The 27,187-nt window shown below is 32.8% G+C and overlaps 3 protein-coding genes across 3 annotated transcripts; 2 read left to right on the forward strand and 1 right to left on the reverse strand.

The window, feature by feature from the left end:
* Positions 1-7,282: 7,282 nt before the first annotated feature.
* Positions 7,283-8,231, forward strand: LOC141691761 (uncharacterized). The gene is made up of 2 exons (XM_074496519.1): positions 7,283-7,297; positions 7,353-8,231. The coding sequence occupies exons 1-2, from the start codon at positions 7,283-7,285 to the stop codon at positions 8,229-8,231; spliced, it is 894 nt and encodes a 297-aa protein (XP_074352620.1).
* A 392-nt stretch (positions 8,232-8,623) lies between these two features.
* LOC141691762 (uncharacterized) lies at positions 8,624-9,370 on the forward strand. The gene has a single exon (XM_074496520.1). The coding sequence runs from the start codon at positions 8,624-8,626 to the stop codon at positions 9,368-9,370; it is 747 nt and encodes a 248-aa protein (XP_074352621.1).
* Positions 9,371-12,980: 3,610 nt separating this feature from the next.
* Positions 12,981-25,740, reverse strand: LOC141689814 (protein MICRORCHIDIA 7-like). Its single transcript, XM_074494228.1, has 20 exons — positions 25,137-25,740; positions 21,978-22,052; positions 21,847-21,881; positions 21,681-21,759; positions 21,499-21,591; positions 21,287-21,371; positions 18,897-18,972; positions 17,911-18,039; positions 17,263-17,361; positions 16,995-17,096; positions 16,615-16,776; positions 16,440-16,535; positions 16,240-16,291; positions 16,044-16,155; positions 15,906-15,970; positions 15,329-15,804; positions 14,037-14,134; positions 13,847-13,931; positions 13,423-13,536; positions 12,981-13,288 (listed from the first exon to the last, which is right to left on the reverse strand). Exons 1-20 carry the CDS (start codon positions 25,624-25,626, stop codon positions 13,229-13,231), a joined length of 2,583 nt encoding a protein of 860 aa, XP_074350329.1. The 5' UTR covers positions 25,627-25,740; the 3' UTR covers positions 12,981-13,228.
* Positions 25,741-27,187: the final 1,447 nt, after the last annotated feature.

Consider the following 27,187-nt stretch of genomic DNA (forward strand, 5'->3'; position numbering starts at 1 on the left):
TGATTCTCTCTTGTTCTCTAGCTTAATTCTCTATTCTAGTTATCATTTCAGTTCTATTAACTCAGAAAATCCAAAAACACTCAAAATCTCACAAAAACATAAAGTCAAAAACCCTAGTTCCTGACAATGACCCACTTAATTTGTTTGCATATAAAACTTTATATTATACACATATCCATAGATCTTTCACATTTAAATTTATCTCAACCCATTAACCTACGCCTAAACTGCTCCATAATTATAGCAAATTAGTAACTAAATATATGGATTGGCACATTATGTATTTTATCATCATTTTTAAAATTCAAAATTGTAACTAATTCTCACATATCTCTCAAGAATGGTGATACACACTATCAATTAATTTCTTCTTCTTCTTCTTTCTCCTTCTCCTTTCATCTTTATTTTTTCTCAATTTTTGTCGTCTACTTTAATATATATTTATATATGTATACGTGATTTGTTTAATTTGTTTAATTTTAAAAGTTTGTGCAGGATGAAGGGATAATCGACCGTACACCCATTATTTCAAAATTTATAGTTCAGGTTTGTGATATGATATTTTCTCTACCTTCTTCTTCTTTTTTGATTTACTATAGTATTTTGATTTTTAAATGATGTTGTTGTGTGAATATAAGTTTGATTTTTAACTAATGTTTTTTTATCATCATGTATGAATAAAAGTTTGTATGTGTGTATGTATATATATTTGTATGTGCGTATAAATTTGTGTTGGATCTTGAAATTAAGATTTATGTGGTTATACGAGACTATTCTACTAAGTCACCGAGTAGAATTTTGATACTTCTCAGGAGGAGGATAAATGAAAGGCGATGGAAGTAGTTGAGATGAAGGTATTACATTATTTTCCATTTTTGTTTGTGTCAGTGTACCCAGTGGAGTGTTTGACATAAAAAATTGTGAACATAGTATATTTTTAGAACATCAGGTGTCATGTCCTATACATACATACAAATCAAAGTTTTCTTGAAGAAATTTATGATTTTTCTTAAATATATTGGTGATACAGAATGTGAAGAAAATAACTGAGATTAAAATCCAAATATGCACCTCCGCAGAAGGCAGTATATGACAGAGTTGGACTACTTGATAAATTGATAAACCAATCAGTCATCTGGTAACCTTGGTGTTATTTGGCGCACAAGTGTTTCCAATCTCGGTGTCATAGGTGCTAATCTTTGTGGACAGTCTGTGAATTCTGCAGGAATGCATGATCAATTATATAATATGCAAATGCTTGAATATGCATATTACAAAGTCATCCTACTACTATTCAAATTTATTTCTCTAATTATGTAACATTATTCCATGTCCCAATGTCTATACTGCTATTAAGAACTTAAATTATGTGCTTTCTTGGAGATTAGAAAACATAGATATTTTGAAAGTTTGGATAAGTAAGCTATGTTATATGATTGGATCATACATGTGTGTATGTTGAAGAATATCCTTTTTACAGTTAGTAAAGCCTCTCTCATGCATGTGCCCTCAGCATCAAAGGAGAAGAAAAAGATATCCCAAATTCTTTTATGAAACTGATTCTTTCTATGTGCTTTTGTATTATCAAGTAAGTCTGTTTTTCTCTAAGATACCTTAATTTATTCTTATTTTTTAAGTTCTGAATCTTACGTCCTCTTCACGATAGAAAATCTGATATATAAATTGTCAAATGGGTATAATGTGCAACTTTCTCTTTGTGTTTTATCTTCATGTATTAAAATTTCCTTGTGTAACTTGCAGTTAGAAGCAGTTGTAAAAGACAAGATTTTTTTCTTTCAGTGTTTTTATCCGAGTGTAAAAAAAAGGCCGTTATGTTACAATTTTAATATAAGGCTTTTATATTGTAGTTACTTTCCGAAAGTTTTTTCTCACTGTCTGCATGCCTTTGTAATTTTTTCAATATTTAGCTACTGCTACAGCGTGCTAGGTTGATAATAAACGTTGAAATGCATATATCGCAGTGAACAATGATCAAATACTTGGTGAGTTGATGTGTCTCGGATATCACTAAGCTAAAATCTAGCATTTCTTTAACAAGACCACAAATTCAAGTGTCTCAAAATATTCAAGTTTTTCTTTCCGGTACCTACTTTTTCTGCTCAACTTCTCTAATTTTGGAAATTCATCTCAATTTACAACAAACAAATGTGAGATCTGAGATTTTTTTACACATTTTTTCAGAAGTGGTGATATTATAAGGACTGATCGGAAACTTTTAAAAAGTTAAATTCTAAATATTAATTGACATCCCCCAATCATATTATATGCCTTTTATCAAGTTATGATGCTTAATTGTTGTTAATTTTATATTTAAAATTTACTTCGTACAATATAGCTGCATGTATTTGAATTTATACGTATTCATAGTGATCACATCATTTATTGATTATAATGAATGGTTCTTCTACATTAGGAGCTATTGCAAGGCCTGAGAAAGTTGTGGTTCTGTTTTGCGATACACTAATTGAGGTGAAAATTGTTTTTAAAGACTTGCATGTTTGTTGTGCATGGCAGCTTCTACATTTTGTAGATGTAACGTTGAGTAAATCATATAGTTTTCAGAGCACGTATAATTGTGACTCCCTTATAATAAAACAAGCGAATATCCTTGTGTACATGTCATTTTCTCAAAATCACTTTAGGGAATAATAAAATCCTGAATAAAAATATTCTTTTAATAAGAGTATATATTGACCCTTTCAAATCCTTTTGTAATGCGAAAGCTGAAAATTTTAGAAAATGTAACTCGCTATACACATAACAATTAGCAGTCAACACATGCTTGTAACTATTGGAATTTATTATATAATATAGACTTTGATACTGAGGAATTTTAGAAAATTTCGGCATATAATATTCGTAAATCGGACTATCCACCTGTAATCCAAATCCATCCCAATCCATTTAAAAGCAAATCAACAAATCTAACTTTTAAAAAGAAACACAAGTTCAACCTGTCCTAACCGATCAGGTGAACAACTAGAAAATATAACATGATAACTCAACATTAAATTTTAATAGTAGAAATAAAAGCACAACCATATTATATATATGTGCAAATGCTGAGGAGGAGAGACTCTGAAGATCCAGCTGGCCGACCATGCAACCTAACCTGAAAACATGAGCGATTTTAATGAGTCGCAACCCAGTGAACATATATCATCATATAATATACTCTAGTAAAATTTACATATTTCTAAAGCGATAATCTAGTATGTTGCATTACATAAAGACACTTGTATAGGTACATGTTAACTCATAAAACTCATAATATCATATAAATATACCTGTAATTCACATAATAATCATTTCAGATAATCATCCAATTAAGCCAAGTAATCATTTACTATAAATGCGACATATGCATGTGACTCCATTTTCTTTCACTTTGTTGTGACTGACCAACTTGACTTTAGCATCTCCCGGGACTCCTTTCCTTAGCCTCACGTATTAGGTTTAATAGACTTTTAGGATCTTGGTCCATCATATGATGGCCTCACGTATTAGGTCTACAGACTGTTAGGACATTGGTCCAAGGCTTTTCCTTTAATACACATTCTCGATGACCTCCCGTAAGACTTTTAGGATCTTTGTTCATCATTCGATGACCTCACGTATTAGGTCTATAAACTTTTACGATCTTGGTCTCAGTGTTTTCTTATTTATAGTCTCGAAGGACTTTCCCTTGTTTTCACGTTGATGGCTAGCTAGGCCATTACTTCTTATTTCTGATACTAAAGTAGTGGCAGTCACAACTCTTTTATTTAGTCGATATGTAAATGCATGACATGTATATTACATATCAACTTTCAATTCACATAAATGTATCCGATGATCTGAAATTCTTGTCATCTATCATCTAATCAAATATGATTCCTGATAACGATCGATTCCATATAATTTACATACTATAATATACCGATAACGATCGAGGTCATGTAGCATATTAACCTTTGTACACAAAAACATGTTAACGACATATAACCATTTCCAAGTGATCATCTCAAATCTATAGATTAAGAGAAATGTATAATTTAGCACATATATGTAGGAAAGATCTCAAATTTATACTCACTTTGGCCTCTACAATACTTTTATTGATTTTTACATGATTATTATTACAGATGTTTACTCTTCTCGAATTTTGCTAAACCTTTGAGATCCTCACAACAAGCTATAAGCTCTTCCCATAACTCAACCCAAGATCAGACAAGCTTAATAACAATCTTTCTCTAGTTTCTCTGCATAACCCAAGCTTCTCTTTATCTCCAAAACTCAAGTAAACCGCATAATCATACACACACACATACATATATATAGGCAAGAGTATTGGAGTAATAATTGAAGAAGAAAAATTATGTGAATATGTATGTATGTGTATCTATACGAGAGAGACGAGAGATATATGAGAGGAGGGTCTTTTCTCTTTTTTCTGACATATTTATACCCTCTTGCTACAAAGCATATACCTTCAAATTGGTACAAGTAAATCAACTAATTCTTTTTCCTGAGAAAACTAGATATATAATTCTAAATCATGTCCAAAATTCACAGTATAACATGAAATTTACTATTTTTGACATAGGTTTGAAGTTGGACTTTCTGGGCTGATTAGGAATTGCCATGACAGACCTTAAATAATTATCTCTATCTCGAATTCTACACATTTGGTGATCGCAATCTTTTACCTATGTGTACTTTAAACATAAACTTACAATTCGTATTCTTTAACCAACAAGAAATTTGATGTTTAGGTCTCTCAAAACTGAATCCCAAAACTGAACACCAAAGCTGGAAATCAAAGAATCTATTGTGCTCAGCATAGTAAAACAATTTTAATAAAATGAAAAACAATATTTTTAACATGAAACTTTCCAGATTTGTTCTTAGAGATATAAGTGCAGTCCCTCGTAAAAATATCAAATCAAAATCAGTTATGTAACTAAGTGAAATAATAGCCCAAATTTGCAACGATACACATAAAATTCTGTGTTGCGCTACCTCTACTAAATTTGCGATAACTTTTTACTCGCATACTCAAACGATGCAAGATCAGCGCCTAAATATACTAGAAACAAAATAGAATAATTTCATCCTAATTGTATTGACCAGAGCTGCAACTAACGGTTTCAGAACAGCAGAACAGCACAGGGAAAATTTATTGGTCTTCAAAATTTACACTTTTGTTCATTATATGAAACTCCAAATCAACCATAATCACCTCCACTTCTTATTTAAGCCATAATCATAACGAGATCGTAAGTTGTGCACTTATGAATATTAACCAAGGTTCACTAACTGAGGTTATATATTCATCCCATACCCATACTTACTTACTACTTACACTAATCAAAACTAATTAATAATCATGCTTCTTTGAAACAATTACTCCAACAGGTTGCAAGCGTGCTTAAGTATTTATAATTGCAACATTAAGAACTCAAAATAAAGTTCAAGAATGAATTTAAAATCATAGATAAAGGATCACCTTATCAAAACAAGCTTCGAATTAACAATCACAATAGCAAAGCAATATCCTCGACTGAATATACAAGCGTATGCGTGTGTATATACATATCAAAGACAAGAACTGAAACATGGCAGCAAATTTCAGATCAAAGCAACCGGAATAAGAATTATACGGCCATGGGCGGACCGTAGGCTGGGCTGTGGTTGGCTCCAGCCCAGGTCAAATTTTTAAAGCCCATTTAATTTTTAGTATAAATTTTAGACACTTGTACATCCAGTCCAGGTAAGATTATTTAAAGCCCAGTTAATAAACATAAGCAGCCCAACAAATATTTAAGAATCAGGTTTATGAAAGATGGCAGCCCACTTTAATAATTAAAAAAAACAGCAGGGCTGCAAAAGCACTACAACTACAGAAGCACGTGGTGTGACTGCTCTCGTGCTTAAAAAATACAAACCCTTCCACTTTTTAAAAACAATCCCCATCCTTGATTAAATATTAGGACTTCTTTTGTTTCTTTTTTTCCCTGCCACGCCCCCGCTGGTTTACTTTTCTTTCACAAAATCGATGTAAGTTTGTTAATTATATAGTTTAACTTTGTCGATTAGTTTATTTATATGTATATATTATCTTTTAATTTATAATTATATAAGGTATAAATTTAATTTAAGTAGTTAATTGTGAGAACCAATTGTCAATACGTCATATGTAATTAAATTAAATAGGTTAATCTTATTAGATAAAGTACTGTTGAAAAAACTTAGAGAAAAAAAGAAGACACATACATTTTGCAGAGAACTTGTACGGCTATATTTCTTGTTTTTTCTTTTCCTCTTGTAAAACTCAAGGTAAACTAGCCATTATATAGGCTTTACAAACATATTAAAACTAACTATTACTAAAACTAACCACTACTAATTAATGGGTAAATTACATGTCCATAATTTACTCCATAACTCCACTACCCCACTACTAAACAATTCTAAAATAATATTTTTCTCTAATAATTAATCTATTGCTAAATATCTAAAATATCTAATAATTAAATAAATAAATAATTAATAACTAAATTTAAGATTATTCCAACAAGTACCGGCATTTGGAATGAGTGATTGTTGCTGGAAAAAAATTTAGTTACCGGTGCTTTTTAAAATCTGAATTTGATCGGATACTAACACCCTGAAATTATATATTTAAGTATCTATGTGCTCTTTAAAATTATAGGCATGGACATGGTGAATTTAAAATTATATATTTTAGTATTTATGCGCTCTTTAAAATTAAAGACATTTTAAATTTATTCTATTAAAGAATTTTAATTTTGTTGCAGGAATCAAGGTCGGAAAAAAAGACATTATTTTCTTATTTTCCTACTTCCAATGCTACTCTTGAAAATACTCTTAGTGGTGCAGCTACTTCCAATGTTTCTCCTAATGTTACTCCCACAATTACTCCTAATTCTACAATTATTTGTACTGCTACCGTTGATCCTACAGGTACTGTCAGTATTACACCTATTACTAGTCATGATCTTCCTAGTGCTCCCGCCATAGCTACAGCTACTCCTAGTGCTCTTCCTACATATACAACTAGTCCTATTGATCTTACATCTCTTGAACGCGACCCTGGTCTTCGTCGTCCTATTTAGAAGTATCCACCTAATGTTCGTGATGATATTAGGCGTGAATATATAAGACTTGGAGCATGTCAACCTAAACTATACAAAGATCAATATCCACCTACCGAGTTTGGAAATCAACGTCGTCGATTTCAAGCATCTTGGTTCAACTCATGGCCCTGGCTAGAGTATTCAGTTTCAAAAGATACTGCATTATGTTTTCCATGTCTTCTATTTGAAAAGGATTCATCTTCACAACATGCATTTACTATTGATGGATTCAAGAATTGGAAAAGAGTTAATGATAATGAGAGATGTCCTTTCTTGGTGCATATTGGAAAAGGTAATTCGCCGCATAAAAAAGCAACGAGTTCTCTTGACGGGTTGACCAATGTTACAAGACATATTGACAAGGTCATAAATTCTCAATCGTTGGAAGATGTGAAGAAGAATAGACTGCGCTTGAGAGCTACTATAGAGGATGTCCGATACTTGAGCTTGCAAGCATGTGCATTACGGGGTCATGATGAATCATCAACTTCTCGTAACAGAGGTAATCTTATTGAGATGATCAAAGTTTTTGGTAGACTAAGTGTTGATATTTCAAATGTTGTCTTGGAAAATACACCAAAAAATGCCATGTATACTTCTCCCAAGGTAAAAAAAGATATTTTGCACATACTTGCTTCTAAAGTAAGAAATAAAATTCGTGAAGAAGTTGGAGATTCTAAGTTTTGCATTTTAGTTGATGAATTAATAGACGCATCACATAAAGAACAAATGGCTATTGTGATTCGGTTTGTTGATGTTCATTGTATTATTCGTGAGCGCTTTTTTGATATTGTTAATGTAGCTGATACTACCTCATCAACTCTTAAGAAAGAAATATATGACGTTATTACACGGAATAACTTGAGCATTCATAATATGAGGGGTCAGGGATATGATGGTGCTAGTAATATGTGTGGTGCATTTAATGGTTTACAAGATCTATTTTTTAAAGAATGTCCATATGCTTATTATGTACATTGTTTTACTCACCGTTTACAACTAGCATTGGTTGGGGCTGCTAAAAACAAGATTCTATTTGGGAATTCTTTTCTATGTTGTCTCATGTTGTAAATATTGTCACTGGTTCTTCTAAACGCCTGTTGGAGTTACAGACTGCATATGGAATAGAGGTTGACAATTCTGTGGCAAGTGGAGAACGTGAGACTGGTAGGGGACTTAATCAGATTGGGAATTTACAACGATCTTGATCCACAAGGTGGAGTTCTCACTTTAATTGTATTTGCAGCTTGATTGATAAGTTTGGTTCAATAATTAATTTGTTGGAAAATATTAATAATTGTAGTATTTCTTCTAACTCTGTGCGTGGAGAAGCTAGAGGATCCCTAAAGGCACTGAAATCATTTGACTTTCTATTTGTGCTATACTTGATGCATAAGATCATGGGCCTTACAGATTTGCTTTGTCGAGAATTACAAAGTAAATAAATTGATATCTTAAATATCATGGATTTAGTTGCAACAACAAAAGAATTGTTAAAATCTTTAAGAGATGAGGGTTTTGACGTTCTTTTGGATTATGTCATGTCGGTATGTGTAAAGCATAAAATTGATATACCAGATATAAATGCTCGTTATATGGATGGTATCCGTTCTGTGCGACAAATAGATGATATATCAGTTGAGCATCATTATCATTATGATATATTTAACTCTGCAATTGATTTTCAGTTAGAAGAGCTACATTATAGGTTCAATGATGATGTTGTGCAGCTTTTGAGGTTAAGCGCATCTTTGGAACCAAAGAACAATTTCAGGTTGTTTGACATTGAGCATATTTGTACACTTGCTACTACCTTTTATCCTGCTGATTTGGGACAACAAGAGATGTACCATCTTAAACTTCAACTTGATCATTACAAGATTGATGTGGTTAACCATGCTGAATTTCAGGATTTGTCTACTCTTTTTGATTTATGTCTACGGCTAGTTGATACGGGAAAGGCAACACAATACAATTTAATTTATAGGTTGATTTGTCTTTTAACACTTCATGTTTCTACAGCAACTACAGAAAGAGTTTTTTCGACCATGAAATTAGTTAAGACTGATATTAGAAATAAAATGGGGGAAGAGTATCGGAGAGACACTATGCTTATAAACATTGAGAGGGAGTATGCCGAAGAAATTGATCCAGATGAAGTGATAGATGAATTTTATGCCCAAAAGAATCGTCGAGCACAATTCAAATAATGTGAGTAAATGTTCTTTTATTTTTCATGGTAAACTAGTATCTTTAGTACTTATTTTTTACATATTTTGAATTTCAATTAATAATATAGTTGAATTTTATGATTTTCACTTTATATGTGTATGCTAGTTTACTCACATATTATTTCACTGAATCACGTAAAAAAAAATTATTCCAGCCCCCGTAGGTTTATAATCCTGGGTCCGCCCATGTATACGGCGACCTGAAAGTGGCCGGAAAATAGAACCGGAATTACAGCGGCAGCGAGAGGACAGGAGAAGCAGGGAAGTACCATGAGACCGGAGAAAAGAGAAAGAGAGCCCGGAGATGAGAGAGATCGATCGATGGGAGAGATAGAGATGCCCCGTCTGTGTCTTTTTCTTTTTCTTTTTCGTTTTAAAAACCACATCTCCTGCCACGTTTCTAGTGAGGAAGGAAATCAGGCCACGTATAAAATCAAATGAACACGTATCCCGAGAGCCTGGTTTCTGTTCCGCGCTTTGCAATTTAACGAACTAATTTGCGGGTAAAAATAACCCGAAAAATCACCAAAACAAATTTTAAAATTCTCAAAATATTTAAAAACTAGTAAAATATATCAATTTCATAATTTTTGAAGTATTTTTGAATTTAACTTTGGACCCGCTCCTAAATACAATCAGAAAATCGTTTGGGGATAAATGATGGGGATAAATGATTGACGAAATATTATTCTCTAAATTTTATAAATTCCTATAAATAATTATTGAGATTATAAAGCCATAAAAATAATTTTAAAGATAAAATCAATATTTATGAAAATAAATCTTCAATAAAATCACATTTAAAAATAGAAATAAATTAACACGACTCATCTATTAATAAGATAAACAATTCTCAACTGCAACTGAGTCACACATAATTAATATTAATACAACACATAGCTGGTAGAATCATACCATATATTTATTTATTTAATATTCATATTTTAATAACATAAAAATACAGATCATTATAGCTTAATTATGAAACTAACACATAACAGCTAATGTGCTTATACAGGAAACTAACACATAACAGCTAATGTGCTTATACAGGTAAACATATAATATTCTTCACATTTAACCATATATTTTACCTACTAAATATTGACAATAACAAGTAACATTTGCAGTCTTTAATAAAATATAAATGGCTTATTCTTAAATATTAAATGTGTGTTGGTGTGTGCTTCTTGGACCGAGATGTGACAATAACCAAGGGTACTTAATCATTTATATTTTTCTATTGGATTTGTTTGTTCATTCTAGAAGTATAATTCACGTTTTTGTCTCACCAACCTGGTATATACAAGTTACTAATGCATGAAAGATATGCTATGAGAATCATAAATGAAATTACGTGTATATTTGATTTGTGACTCCTCAACCTGCCTACTTATTTAATATGCATAAATTGATTTATCACATCTTTCCACCATTTAATGTAATTTTTTTATTTAGCAATAGTAGTACTTCGTAGCTATACTTTCTGAAATCTGGTGTCAAACTACTACAGTATTATATTATGTGCATAGACTGTTGTGTGACATGTATCTCCCAAATAGTTGAGATATAATCAGTAAAAGTTTTATCAAAGTATTTTGCTGGATTTCAATATAGTAAAAGGCGTGGTGTATTTTATTAATAGGTGGTTAGTTAATATAATGGAATCCCTGGTGTGATATAATCATTTAGTATTTAGTATCGGAGACAATGCCGAGAAACTGTCAATAAAGATCTTATTTTGATTTTATTCCAATTTCAAAATTATAGTATATCTTCTATCATACTTTTTAGTTATAGAAAGGCGTCGTCGAAAACGAAACCTAGAAATAGTCAATTAATGTCTTATTTTGATTTTGTTCCAATTTCAAAAATATTGTATATCTTATTTTATACCTTTTTAGTTGCGGAATACCAGTCGTCGTCGACGACGCTGAAAAATTATCAGTAAATATCTTATTTTAACTTTATTATAATTTTAAAATTATTGCATATCCTCAACAATATTTTTTAGTTTTAAAAAACGACGCCGAGAAACAGTTAATAAATATCTTATTTGAATTTTATTCCAATTTCGAAAATATTGTATAGTTTCTTCGCCGAAAACGAAGCTAAGAAACAGTCAATGCACCCACCATTCCCAGCAATAAGTCGTCGGTATATATCTTATTTTAATTTTATTATGTTTTATACCTTTTTAGATGCAGAATACGAGGCGTAGTAACTTTCAGTAAATATCATATTTTGATTTTATTCTAATTTTAAAATTATTGTATATCCTCTATTATAATTTTTACTTATTGAATATTGAGAAATAGTAATATTTTATTCTGATTTTATTCCAATTTCAAAATTATTATATATTTTCTTTTATACCTTTCGAGTTACAGAACACCCGACGATGCCGAGAAACTATTAATAAAGATTTAATTTTGATTTTATTTCAATTCCAAAATGATTAACAAAGAAATATAAGTAAAAAAAATTACATTATTTTTTAATTCATGCTTCTCCAATTAAATATACATATTCTATATCTCAAATATACATATTAAAAAATAATATAAATATAGTAGGATAAACAATGTAATAACTAACTTCCCACTTATGATTGAAGTGATAAAGTGATGGTTACTCAGTAGTAGTTGTAGTCGAAGTGAAAAACAAACGTTTTTGACGTGAGAGAAGATGTGTCAATTTGTCTTGCACAAACACTTTGGCCGCAATTTGGAATTTACACATTTTTATGAAATTTTAATGCATCGATGTTTTTCTATAATTATGTGTGTAAATAATGATTTTTGCCTATTAATTTAATTTGTTTATTGTTTTATATAATATATTTGTAACAAAAATTTTGGCGGGCAGTGCAGCGCATTATTCGTGGCTATATAGTATGTTATATTATTTCTGTAAACCCAACATTACGGCTTTTATGGCAAATTATAATTTAAATTGCCAAATTAAATGAAAAATATTTTTTACCTATTTATTGTAAAAAATATAAAATTTATAAAAAAAAAATAGTTAGCACACGTAGCGCGCGGGCAAAGGTTCCTGGTTCCTCTACTACTTTTAAAACTACATAGAATTTATTTTAAAAATATTACTTAAAATAACAATGAATTATACTCCCTCTTTCCCATTGAATTTTATGCATCACTTTTGACACGCTTTTCAATGTTACTTTAAAACATAACTCCACAATATTTTTTTAATTATTTTTTTCTGAATAAAAGTTTTATGTTTAAATTTTTATTCAAAAAAAAGTAAAAAAAACATTATAACTATATTTCATAGAAGACTCGAAATACGTGAAAACAGTGCATGTATAAGTAATTAAAAATAATAAAAATTGAATATATAAATTGAACATACATATAGCAAGTTCTTGTTATCATGTCAAATTGAAAATGATATTGTATATAATCAAAATTATACGATGTTGCATTTGAATATATTTTATTTTATTTTCAAAATTATCGTATTATCTATATATTAGTAAATAGTAATTGAACATGCCAACCCCCCATTGATTTGTTTTAATCTGTTTTTATTATATGCTCATTGTCAAAACGATCATTATCCATCTAATAAATTTACTACAGATGAACTATTTGATAATCCAGATGCAAACTTGACGGTATGATGGTAGTTCATACAAAGTTTCCATGTGAATCTAATCCAATGAGCATTTACAATATACAGTAGGTTTAATTGTTCAAATCTTTATACTATATACCGACACAGGATGACAAATCTTATTAATCTGCAACTTTGCCAGGGGGGCTACTTCAGAAACTATAGCTGGTCAGACTTTCCCTTAGAAGATTTCATTCATCTTCTCTCCAGCAGCCTCACCTTTTCAAGCAACTCTCGGATGGTATTTGATGCGTCCTACACAAATGGGAACATTATAAAAGAGAAACATAAATAGATCCTCACAAAAGCCAATAGATCTTCATAAAAGCCAGGCATTACTAGTTGCATCTGTAACAAATTTAAGAGAAATGAATAGATAAAAAAATAACCTTTAGCTTCTTCCTCAAATTCTCCTCCTCAATATCACGACGTAGTCTTTCCTCTGAGAAAACATCTATTAAACTTTCTTGTTCCTTGTTCATTTCTTGAATTTTCATCTCAATCTGGATAAACAAAAAAAAAACAATAAGAAGATGCCTCCACTATCTCCTGGCAAGAAGTTTTTCCATCCAATCCCAAAATCAAATACATGGATTAGATTTCCCCTTGGCCCCCTTCAAATTTTCTTTTTGTTTACCAGGCAGGATGGGTAGAGAGGAAAGTATTCTACCAATCTATTAGAAACCCTTAGAGCAGTAGATCACTTGAGTACTTTATTTTAGATGGACGGATATAGTACTTCAAGAAAAAGTTTGCCCTTTTCTTGAGAATTTGACAACTACGGCAGTTACAAGAAGGTGGCTCAAAATTTACCTTGGCTTCTAACGAAGCATTCCGATTTTTTTCATTAAGTAGCTCCTGCCGCAGGTTCCGAGAAATCTCTTCTTCTTGTGTTAGTCTACAGAAAAAGGACAGAACATAAGAAGTAATCATCAAAAAGGGTTAGACCCTGCTTGATCAAGCATGATGCATAAATATAATTGATTGATGATGAAAATGTCACCTTTTCTTTAATTCACGGTAGTCTTCTTTCAGATTTTCAAAGGTTTTAGTACCATATTCTGAAGGGGAACCACCCCTAGTTGCATCTACATCATCTCTCTGCCAAGAAAAGTTTCTATCAATATAAACCCCCAAGAAATCAAACTTGAACAAAACTGAAAACAAATCTTTAAAAGTATTATTTTCCCGACTGAACAGCTACAAGTAAAAAATAAGCTTCGAGTGCATATTTTTCTACAAAAAGTACATATTCATAGCCTAGTAGATACCACTTTCCTTTTAGTTAAAACTAAAAGAGGGCGAGGGCTCAAGCCTCAGGGGAGGCATGTGTGCGTGAGTAATTAAATTATTGTAATAGACCAGGGCCAAAAAAACATTATGAAAAGATACACATGAATAATTGAGTGTATGTTCCAACATATTCCAAGGTTTTTAAGGTTTTATTACACATAATTTGTCTTCCAAAATCTGAATAAAAGATACACATGAATAAGCGATTGTATGTTTTTTTAATTCATGGTAGTCTTCTTTTTTAATTCTGAAGGGGAACCACCCCTACTTGCATCTACATCTGTCTGCCAAGAAAAGTTTCTATCAATATTTCCCCACTGAACAGCTACAAGTATCGAGTGCATATCTTTCTACAAAATGTACATTTGCATAGCCTAGTAGATACCACTTTCCTTTTAGTAAAAAATAAAAAGAGGGCGAGGGCTCAAGCCTCAGGGGAGGCATGTGTGTGTAGTATTTAAATTATTGTAATAGAACAGGGCCAAAAAACTTTATGAAAAGATACACATGAATAAACGATTGAATGTTCTAACATCATTCAGTTTTTCAGATAATATTCTGTCATAAAATGCCCAAGGTTTTTATAAAATAAAAGTTAGCACATGCTAGTATTTGCTGAATTTTAACATCTCAAATAGAAGATTTACTATAACAAATATGCGGAGAACTGTCAACCCCGTGAGCCAAGCAGAGTCTCATGTTTTCAATATATCTCCCCTCCCCTCTCCCTAGTTACTCAATTGTCCTCCATGTTTCTACTTTCTATTTTATGTGCACAATCATTAATCTAATTTGGTCACAAGCAACCATGTAAGAGCCATTTTAAATGTCCAAAAGGATGACACAATACAACTATGAGACATACTATCTATTTTAAGTACTGAAACCTGTTAGTTTTTTATAATATATTTACACAAAAAGGTATGTATACAGTAAAATTCGCCCAAGCAACCCCCCTCCCCCCAAAGCAACACATAAGCAGATAAGGAGAGCAGGAACGACCTTAGATTGCAGGGGTGCTTCGTCTTGATCAGCTGTTCCGTCTGATGAGCAAGTTGGTTCAGCATCAACGCGTTCCAAACGAGTGTGTGACTGGGCTCTAGGGAAACTCCTAGAAGACTTCTTTGATGATAAACCTTTATGAGACATTCCACCATTTAATTGTTCTTCACCTTCAGATGCAGAATCTTGCCCATCATCCGCAGTGGCTTCATTTGGGGAAGATGATAGTTCTACATGGTTCTGTTCCGTTCCAAATTTCATGGGGCGTCTCCTTCTTCTTTCTCCCTTGCTATATTCACGGTTTCCACTGCCAAGACCTTTATCCACACGTCTTGAACGTCTCTCTGCTTCTTTTACCCCACTTTGATGCGAGGAAGGTTCACCTAATGAACCCAGAAAGTGTGCTTTCCCACTAGAGACATTACTGTTCCTTATTCTATTAGAAGGCACTTTAGGACTATATTCAGGAGTAGTCTCTGGAAAGTTATGTCAAAAGAGCCAAATGTCTCGTCACATAATAATATAAAGATAAATCACTTGAAGGGATATAAAGCCAACATGGTTTCTTCGATATTACCTCTATCATCTTGAAGTTTCCTATGCCTTCTTGCAGCATAACCGATTCTGTGACAGTTTGTTGACCTAAAAGAGTCAAACGTTAGTGATATAAAGCAGTTCAGAAAATAACATATATATCACAAAAATAAGAATATACCAGTATGTCTTTTGTATTTGAATTAATTTTGTCTCTAGTCTTGACAGAACTATCGTTCTCTCAAATCCTTGTTTATCATGAGCTGGTTCAACAAAATTAGCCTCCAACACCCCTGGAGAAAAACCAATGAGAACTAATTTTGAGCATGGTGTTGACAAACTAAAAGAACTTCATGTTTCTTTACAAGAAGAAACACCTATAACTCCACGGCCGTCACTTCCCGCTGCATTCCAAACCCTCCAGAATGGCTGACATAAGGAAAAAAACCATATGAGAACCAATGTAAAGTTTATTGAGGTGTACCGAAAAGTGCATCACGCTCATAAATCAGCAATGAAGTAATAGTACAAAAGAATATCTATGGTAAGTTATTCACTAAAAGAGAGATATGAGAACCCTGATGAGCCGATTCTTATGATAAACATTGTATCCTTGAACATCAATATGTGCCTTAGCATCCTTTACAAAACCCATAGTTACAACAGCTACCATCTGATGACAAGGTAGAAAATCAGTCAAATAGCAGTATTGAGCAGAAAACAACACTATGATGCAGTCAGTCAAGCATTACATTTAAATCTTTTGGGATGCCATCAGCGACCGGATTGGGGCGATATGTAACCTCCTGGGTCATCATCATATCATTCACTATGTTATGGTGCTCAACATCTTTGCCACGGAGAATGAAACGGAAGCCTGGGGGAACTCTGAGATACAGAATTGATGCATAACTCTGTGGAATTAAAAAGGACAATTAATTAAATCACTAAGCAAATGAAGTCTGTAAATTTTTTAAATAATCATGGACAACAGTACTATGTAAGAAAGTCTTTTTTAATATCCTGATAAGACATTGTGCATCCTCCTGTCCTCCATCGGTCATACACATTGATTAATTCAGCCAGTGCATCCTCCATTGATCATACACATTGATAAAATCAGTTAACTCACCCTTAATGAATGCCGATACGTCAAGAAGTGTCTCGAGTTAGGAAACTGTTGTGCCATCTGTATATTTTTATCATCTCGATTAACACCTCTTATTTGGATGTCCTGCAGACAACATATCATAAAACTTGAACTTAATCAAAATTGTTTAGACATATGACCCATCTTGAGTGTGGCCAAACAAGAAGAGATTATTCATTGCTTAATTTAGTGGCCAACCCATGAGAGTGACCAAAAAAAGATGGTCCATTGTATTCAAACAAGTACTCACATGTTTGTCACTATCAAAATCAAGTTCCAACAGTCCTTGACCATCCTCCCAGAGATTGTATATGATTATACGGGTACCTTGATCTTTCATATGATTAAACTACATTGGACAAAAGATTACAAGAGATATCAATCAGTAAAGTTATTAACAATGTAGATGTAATGCAAGAAGGATTCAAATTTAGATGTGATTTTCAAATGCTATATACAGAAGGAAAGAAACTCAGATGAGAGGGTAAATACAGGTGAAACGACCATTTAATAGTAGGTAAGAGAACCAAAATGTAGGAAGCAATATTTAGGTAAGTATCAATAGCATCCAAGGTTCGATTCATAAGATTTTTTTTCTATTGTATTATTAATTGTTTGCAAGAAACATCACATTCATGCGTATGTATGTGTGGGAGAAGGGGGAGGGGGGGTTAGACGGTAGTAGCCATTTACAAAACAAGCTCATACACCTGATCTTATCATTTTCAAATCCCAATAACCCAGAACAGTATCACAGTTACAAACTGGGAAGACAGTCTTGCATACCGCACAAAAACTTAATAGTAATATCACACACACAAATGAAAGGATAAACATTACTTTTGAAGAAATTACTTACGCCCAAAAGAACTGCAAACTGCTGAAATATAAAAAATACCTGTCGAGAAAGTTCTGCCTCGCTTGAAAATGGAGACCACTGCAAAATGGTCTTTATATTCCTATCCCAGTCAGCAGTAGATGATCGTATCATCTTATTCCATTCCAAGCTACTTCTTTCATAATCAAGCTTTCATTTTAATTTGTTTTTGCAAGGGAAAAAGATGTTAGTAAGAGCCTGTCTGTATGATGTATAACATATATTCAAATTTGGCAATCTAGAATGCAAGGAGAACACATAGGAAAATATCTTTTATAATAAACATCAGGACCCAGTAGAAGAAATTAATTAGAACCAAAGCTATGATGGCACTGCTGAATGAAAAAATATTATATGCCCAACTGGACGGAAGGCAGAAGGCTAAACGCCGAAGTGAAATTCGGTCTTCCGTACTTTCAGCCTTATAATAAGATTTCGGTTGAGTTTTAACAATATATTCAGCCTCTTCGATACATAAGTTCTAGTTTATACTCCTTTATACATGATACAAAAAGTTAGGCAAAATTCAAAGCTGGACTATTAAACTTTACAGGTTTAAATAGTGTGTACTTTTATAATAATTATCTTTTTATAATACATAGTTTGGCCAAAATAAAATATGGAGTATTAAAAACAGTAAAGTTCATATAAAATTGCATCAGATATTTAATGGTTATAGATAATCTTTAAATCATTTCTTATATTTTTATTAATATGCAGGCCCCTGTTTCTTACAGGCTGTGATGTTTGTACTCTAAATAAGGGAAACATTCTGCACAAGATCTCCTCGCATAGAGAAGGGGAAAAAAGTGAGGAGGAGATCTCTGTCTCTCTTTATTATATCAAGCATATTCTTAACAGAGATCTACTTTCATATATTTAATTTTTCGTGGCTGCTCAAAATGAACACTCAAGCTGCCAAATGTTGTAAGCCAGATTAAACAGAACAAATGTTAGACATTATTTGCAAGTCTAAACAGAGATTAAAAGAAAGAGGTCATCTTTACCATAGGAACTACGATATCTTCTTTTCCTGTACTCCTCAGGAATGTGTAGGATAGCAAACCAATGCTTTGAGTAGCTCTGAGATAAAAAAATGCAAATATTCTTGTAATTGATCATTGCCAGTATGCTACCAGCAAATAAGAATGTGGAAGAAAATAGAACAGGCAAGAAAAAATGAGGTATGGCTTCAAAGACTTCAGCAACGAGTATGCAGTACTGAACGACTGTATTGTGACCACTGCTTGTCAGAAAAAAAAGACGAACTAAATACCCAACCTGTATCAACTGTCAAGAAAGATATACCAAGTCATGTAACTACCAAACTGGACTTCCATAAACCACAAACACAAAAGCTGCGTGGGAAAAAAAATAGAGACCAAGTCCAAACCTATATCTTGCTTACGGTGCCAAACACCAATACACTACCTACTAAACATATGCACAAGTAGGCTTTCTCAAGCATGCGTCATGTAGGGTTAACAAGAACACCGAGGCCTAAAAAGGGCAGATTAATAATCTTTTTTTACAAGTATTGCCGGTCAGGGTTCATAAAAAAATGAATGCTTAACCCAATTCTTTGTATATTCAAATTGTGTATCATTTTAAAAAAATGTCTGTATACTTTCAAGATAGCTCCGAAACAAAACTTAACTACTGGCCTCGATTCTCACCCCTACAACCATATGGATATGGGACAGGGAAGGAAAAACTGAGATAGATGCTTGAGCACTCCCAGAGGTCCTCGTTATTAGGATATAACACAAGATCCAGCTGGAGCTTTCTTCTAACACCTTAAGGTTTTAGATGATTAGTTTACTAAACATGGTATCTGCGCTTTGGTTAGCAGAGGTCTCAAGACTTAAGATTTTAGATGAGTTGTTTACTTAACAACGGTCGCCGGTCTCCAATCTACCTCTTCATAATTTGTGTACCAAATCATCCAAACATTCCTTCTAGTTATCTAAAATTAAAATATGTGCGCAAGATATTCCCAAAAGAAACTTGGGCTGGTCTTATAATCTATGATAGCACCATATCCAGAAGATTCTATAGTATATTAACTGATTCAAATTATAGAATTATTTTTCATTAAAAAAATTATAGGAATTTATACGGTAAACTTTGCTTTAATTTACGAAATGTTGGTTAAATTTCTTCTAAAAAATGTTCGTCTTAGCTCTCCTTACGAAAATTATAACTGAACGTCATATACCCAACCCCTTAAACTTAATACTATGTCCAAATCATTTGACATGACAGCCACTGCTCTTGCAGCCCAATTAACCGAGTCAATGCACCAACATCCTTCACACATCAACCCTACTTTCACTTAACACAAGTCAATCAAACCATTGGACTTTCACTCAACAATCTATCGATGGATCTATTATTTCCCTAGGAGAAAGGAGAAAAGAATAGTAGAACAGGAAGAAAGAGAAATACAGTTCTCTTGGATTGTCCTTCAAATCACACCACATATCTTGTTTTGTCCATAGCGCCAATTGTCCTCATAACCTTATACCTGTCCTTCTATAACTATACATCCCGCTAGAATATTCTGTTTTTATAGAACAGCTCAAATAGTTTCTATCTTAAAGAATAAAGATTAGAGACCTTGCCAAGATGTGAAGAGTAATATAGGTATGGATGCCCAACATTATGTGGATTCTAAAGTAAGTTTTACTTATGTTACTATTATAGTAGATAATCACCATCTAGATATGATTTATAAGAAATATCTTTTATGAGTCCACCTTCAGATCAGAAAAGTTTGGTTTCAATGTATATTGGGATTGTGTTTTGTACTAGAAGCATATTAATTTGGTACTAAAACTATTTGCATGTAATTATTGTACTTGGATAATTGTTTCAAAACCCATGTACATAATTTCCCCCTTCCTATCAAAATAAGCTCTAGCAGATGGCATGCGATTCTATCTTCATTTACTGGATTTAATAATAAACCAAACTTCCTCAGTGTCACCATCCAGTGAAAACAACTACAAGTACATCAGAAAAAAGGACATACATGTTTCTTTTTACGCAAGGAAATGTAATAATGTAGAAACGGGGAAGTGAAAATCATATAAAATTACACTGCTGGATTTCACAAAAGGTGATTTTTAAAAATCAAAACATAATTTCTTTACTGAAAGAGCTTATAGGTCTGTTAGTTATACACGCACACACACACACACTTTCTTGTAATAATGTAATTTCAGTATATTTGTGAGGAAGGTAATTAGCAAAAAGAAAAAAAAAGATAGATGATGTCCTTGTGGAACTTAAGGAAAGCGCAACTGAAAGTATGATAAGTAGAAAATATGAATACTACTAACGAAAGTTGAATAGAGGAGGATCACTAGAGAATGTGAATAAAAGAAAATGCAACCTCTTTCCAGCTGACCCAGAACAACGTGAGAATACAATTACGTCTGCTCCAAGCCTCATGGTACTAGTTTTGAAACCATTTCCATCTGACAAGACAATGCAATGTAACTTGGAAGAATTACTACAGCCACATTGTAATATTAAAGTAATGCAACATATTAACAATCACATCAAAATGTAGAATTCTATAAATATAATAAAATTGTGACTTACATTGTCCAATTGTATTTGCCACTTTACTTTTGAGAGAATAGCCCAAAGACATGCACTGCCTCAGCTTTTCGGGATCCATCCCTCCTCCATTGTCTAAAGTTAATATTGCAATTTGTAATGATTACACAATATTCTCACAAACACTAAACGTCTACGCAACATTACGCACCATATACAAGTACCTTCAATCAGTAACATTCTGCTACCATCTTTGTTGTTTTTAATCATATCAATGTTAACACAATTAGCTCCGTTCACAGCCTGATGAAGATGTGAAACAATTATGAAGCCTTGAAAAGATAATATACTATGCCATCAAGAGGCACGAAGACACACTGACACAGATACCTCATCCAGTGAGTTGTCCAAAAGTTCCGCAAAAGCTGCATAACATAACATTTAAGTTTAAATAGGTATGTGCCATGTACACATTGTTCATGGAATGAGCAATTAATCAAGACAGAGTTACACAACATTACCACCAAGGACCCATTTATGACTGGTAGCGTTGGAATGCAGGAACCTAGGATGAACGCGTACATGATCCATACCACCTGCAGATATAGAAATAGGTAAGAATTAGCTAGCTAGCTTGGAAGAATGTGAAAGATGTCTAATCAGATGTGAATTGCAATAAACAATTAGCTTCTACACTATCACTTATTTGTTTATTCTTCTCACATTTACCAGTATAACGTCAGCAACATACACATAAACATTCAAGAGAGCATTTACGTGCTCGTTACAATTTGTATTGACAAGTAAATAAAAGCTCATTTTTGGCCTAATCGAGTCACGTATATTTAGAGATCAGATATCGTATTCTAACTGCTATATGGGAACCAAATACATCAAAAATTCTTACAACAGGCTCCTTGCTCATCTTTGTAATGATTAATTATTTTAGACTTTTTCCACCCATCACCTTCTCAGACTATACTAACAAAACCTACAAATTATGCAACTGTTACGATATGTAATAAAAGTTCAATTTAGCCTATCGGATTCGACTATTTTAGAGCTTAAATAGCATATCTTAACTTCCACAAAGCAACCAAGTAGATCTAAAAGTCTTACAATAGGCCCATAGGTCGCTAAGCTTAGTGATGATAAATTACATTAGACAATTCTTCATCCGTCAACTTCTAAAACAATATCATCACAACAAAGGTCATATACTTCAGACCACTCACAAACAGCTATGGGAAAACCATGAGGTCAGGCCTGCCTAAGAAATCAACAAACTCAGACACATATCTAATTAAGAATTACACACATTCTGGGCACACAAACACATTCTGGACAAGCTACTGACATTACACCTCACAGCACATATACACTACTAAGTGCTAATGCAGTAACCAGATGAACACAGGGTATACCTAATTAGTGGATTCCCAAAGCTCATATTCTACACATCTTGCAATTTCAATCTTTCTTTGAACCGATTAAAAAACTAAAAAAAAAACATTTCAATTGTTGCTCGGTTGAAACATATGATAAGCTAATGAATATTTGCAAAAACTTCTAAGTAACCAAAACCGTCAACCATTTTAAAAATCAAAATATAATTAGCCTTCTTCTAGTATTGGATGCAAACTATGAAGCTTAACCAGTCCCAGCTGATTTGATGTGTCGGGTAAACGCGGGGCCCTTTCTCATTGTCATATATGGGCCTTCTTTCCTCCCAGCTAATCACAGCCACGCACCCCATTTTAGTATGATAACCTTCCCGTTGGACTGTATCAAACTGCTATATGGGAACCAAATACATCAAAAATTCTTACAACAGGCTCCTTGCTCATCTTTGTAATGATTAATTATTTTAGACTTTTTCCACCCATCACCTTCTCAGACTATACTAACAAAACCTACAAATTATGCAACTGTTACGATATGTAATAAAAGTTCAATTTAGCCTATCGGATTCGACTATTTTAGAGCTTAAATAGCATATCTTAACTTCCACAAAGCAACCAAGTAGATCTAAAAGTCTTACAATAGGCCCATAGGTCGCTAAGCTTAGTGATGATAAATTACATTAGACAATTCTTCATCCGTCAACTTCTAAAACAATATCATCACAACAAAGGTCATATACTTCAGACCACTCACAAACAGCTATGGGAAAACCATGAGGTCAGGCCTGCCTCAGAAATCAACAAACTCAGACACATATCTAATTAAGAATTACACACATTCTGGGCACACAAACACATTCTGGACAAGCTACTGACATTACACCTCACAGCACATATACACTACTAAGTGCTAATGCAGTAACCAGATGAACACAGGGTATACCTAATTAGTGGATTCCCAAAGCTCATATTCTACACATCTTGCAATTTCAATCTTTCTTTGAACCGATTAAAAAACTAAAAAAAAAACATTTCAATTGTTGCTCGGTTGAAACATATGATAAGCTAATGAATATTTGCAAAAACTTCTAAGTAACCAAAACCGTCAACCATTTTAAAAATCAAAATATAATTAGCCTTCTTCTAGTATTGGATGCAAACTATGAAGCTTAACCAGTCCCAGCTGATTTGATGTGTCGGGTAAACGCGGGGCCCTTTCTCATTGTCATATATGGGCCTTCTTTCCTCCCAGCTAATCACAGCCACGCACCCCATTTTAGTATGATAACCTTCCCGTTGGACTGTATCAAACTATTATAACCAGATTAGTCACTGGTCTTCACATCACAAAGTGAATGCTATCACTATAATCTTTCTTATACTGATTTTGATAGTTGAAGTGTGGAACATGAACAGTCTCACTAATGGCCTTTTTGTTCCATTACAATTTACCACTTTATACAAATTGACCTGAAAAAGTTGTTCCATTACAATTCACATCACAGAGTGAATGCTATCACTATAAGCGTTCTTATACTAAATTTAATTGTTGTATTGTGGAACATGAACAAATATCACTAATGGCCTAGTTGTTCCATTACAATTTACCACTTAATACGAGTTGACCAGGAAAAGTACCAACTCTAATAGTAATCCAGTTGACAAGTACTCACACTCTCCTGTAGTCATGGTTCTCTAAGCACATGCTGGATGAAGCAAGTACTACTTCATACTTCACACGGTAACAAGCACCACCAACAACTGTAGATACATACATATCCCTAATCAGATTATTTATCATATTTAGGACTTTACATCGTGAATTAAGATGAAACTAGGGTGGCCATTATCAAACTAGGGTGGCCATTTCAGGTTGTCATCTTCATAAACATGTAAATTCATGTAGTTCCAAACTTTATTTAAAATCTATATGCTTAAACGGACAAAATTTTACTTATCATATGAGTCAATCTGGATGATATTCAGGTGAATCGAGTAGTGTTCCTAACATTTAGGGCTTTCCTGTGTAAATTGTATCAATACTAGGGTTGAATATGAGTAATGTTCCTCTCTTCGTTAAATTAATTACTAAATCCAGAACCCTAGATTGTTCAAGATTCTACCCTTACATTACATTCATAAATAGAAGCTATATGAAACATAGAATCTAAAATTCTTGTAATCCAATACAACATATTACACAATAAATAACTAATTGCAATTAATCAAATACATACAAAACACAGAAATATGGAAAAATTTAATAAACAAAATTACCAGTAGATGTCTCCCAATTACTACTCTCAGCTCCTTCATAATCCCCAGCCTTCCAGAACTGCTTATTACAACTCGGAATCGCCGAAACAACAGCGTTATTCGCATTCGACACCGGAACAATCGCCACACTCTCCTCTACCGCCGTAGCAAGAGGAGTCACCTCCGGAGCAGCCGGCAGAGGATTGACAGCCGGAGCAACCGCCAGAGGAGTGACCGCAGGGACCGTCTCTTTCGCCGGCAAAGGATCGAGAAAACCGAGCGGCAAAGCTACGCCGGAGCTTTTATCTTTCTTCCTCCGCTTAAGCATGTAAAAACCGTCGTCGTCGGGGCTCCGGGGACGTTTATCACCGGGAAAAGAGGAAGACGATGAGTCGGAGTCCGAGTCAGAGTCGGAGTCAGAGCTGCAGAGATCAATTAAAACAGGAGGTAGAGAAGGATCTGGAGAGTTTCGTTGAGAAGGTTCAACTATTTCTTCTTTAACTTTGGCCATTGTTTTAGCAAGGGGTTTTAAGAGAAGATGTGTAAAAAGGAGTGTGAAAGTGAAACTTCTCTGTTATGTATGTTCACTGTCTGTTTGTTGTTTATGACTGACTGTGTGTGTGAGTTGAATTAGTACTAGTAGATATCATAGTTTCCGTTGAGTTTCTCACGCGTGCACCTGCAAAATGAAACGTTGCTCGCTCATGTCAAAATTCACTACTATTTTGTTTCCATTTTCCGCATAATAATGAAAATATACAAAAAAAAAACTTGATATTTATTGGACAAAATTAGTAAGCAACATTTTAGGGCTACATAGATTTGGTAAAAAAAATTAGGGGTCGATGGATTTGGCCGTTTTGGGTGTTTCTAGTGGTTAATCAATTCATTCCCGAATATTTACAAAATTAATTAAGATTTAGTAAGTAGTACATAATTTAATTAAATGATTCCAAAAACAATTTCAAAATGACCCATAACGTAATTTTAGTCAATAATATATATTTATACACAAAGGTCCATATCACTGATGAGGTAAAAATCAATAACATATTAATAATTAAGTATTTTTAAACAATTTTCGGAACCATATTTAAAAACCTAACATTTCTCTGTTACATTTTTTCATAATCCTATATAATTTAAATCAATTAACAGTATAGTAAAATCATGTAAATCTACGATCTTGATTACTGAAATAACCCAAACATTCACAGGGCTATGAACAAATTCCAAAATATTGGCAAAAAAAGATCCACCAATAAGTTGCTAGACTCTCACTAGAGTGAAAGATTTATTAAAATGAATAGTAAAGAATAATAAAAAGTGTATATCAAGTATCATCTACCAAAAAATCAATGGTGTCTTTTTATATATGACGTTTGATTTTTTTGTCTTTTTATTATTATTTTTAATAAAAAAAATTTTTGAATAAAAATATGAGATCAAAACTTCTATTCACAAAAAAAATCGAAAAAAATTATTTTAAGGATATGATCAAACCTCTTAAATATATGTACCGAAAAGTCAAACGTCATATAATAAAAAATAAAGGAAATACATGTTAAAAAATAAATATTAGGAATTCTTGTAAAAAGGGGAGAAAGTAGACGAGAAATATTAAAATTGAACCTAGATGGTATAGGTAAATTTTAATAAATTTATACGAAAATAAAACAATTTGATCACAAGGATTAAAACCCAATGAACCAACCATTCAAATGGTCATTAATCACTTTTTTTGAACGAATAATTTAATACGAACTTTATTAGTGATTGATTGTCATCGATCATTAATAATTTTTCAAATAATTGTGATAAAAAGGATCTTATTAATAATACATATATAATATCACGATAAAAATAAATACAATACTATGATACTTAAAAAAGTAAAAAAGAGAGATCGAACATAACAATAATTGCTTATACCGTTATAAACTTTGACTAAAAATATTAGTTATGTTTAATGTAGATGAAGTATTGGGGAATAGAAGATATGGAGAGAAAGTTGTATATCATTTCATTAGCTAAATGAGCTATTTATAGTAGTTGATTTACAAGTCTTACTA

Source organism: Apium graveolens, chromosome 10 (genome assembly GCF_009905375.1).
Source record: "Apium graveolens cultivar Ventura chromosome 10, ASM990537v1, whole genome shotgun sequence".
Lineage (NCBI taxonomy): Eukaryota > Viridiplantae > Streptophyta > Magnoliopsida > Apiales > Apiaceae > Apium > Apium graveolens.

Bases quoted from the DNA above. Each gene is read 5' to 3' on its own strand.
- LOC141691762 (XM_074496520.1), top strand. From the start codon at position 8,624: ATGGATTTAGTTGCAACAACAAAAGAATTGTTAAAATCTTTAAGAGAT.
- LOC141689814 (XM_074494228.1), bottom strand. From the start codon at position 25,626: ATGGCCAAAGTTAAAGAAGAAATAGTTGAACCTTCTCAACGAAACTCT. The intron at 22,053-25,136 runs GTAATTTTGTTT...CTATATCTGCAG, and splicing joins TAATTGGGAGACATCTACTG to GTGGTATGGATCATGTACGC. The intron at 15,971-16,043 runs GTATATTCTTAT...TGACTCTTTTAG, and splicing joins CAAATACAAAAGACATACTG to GTCAACAAACTGTCACAGAA.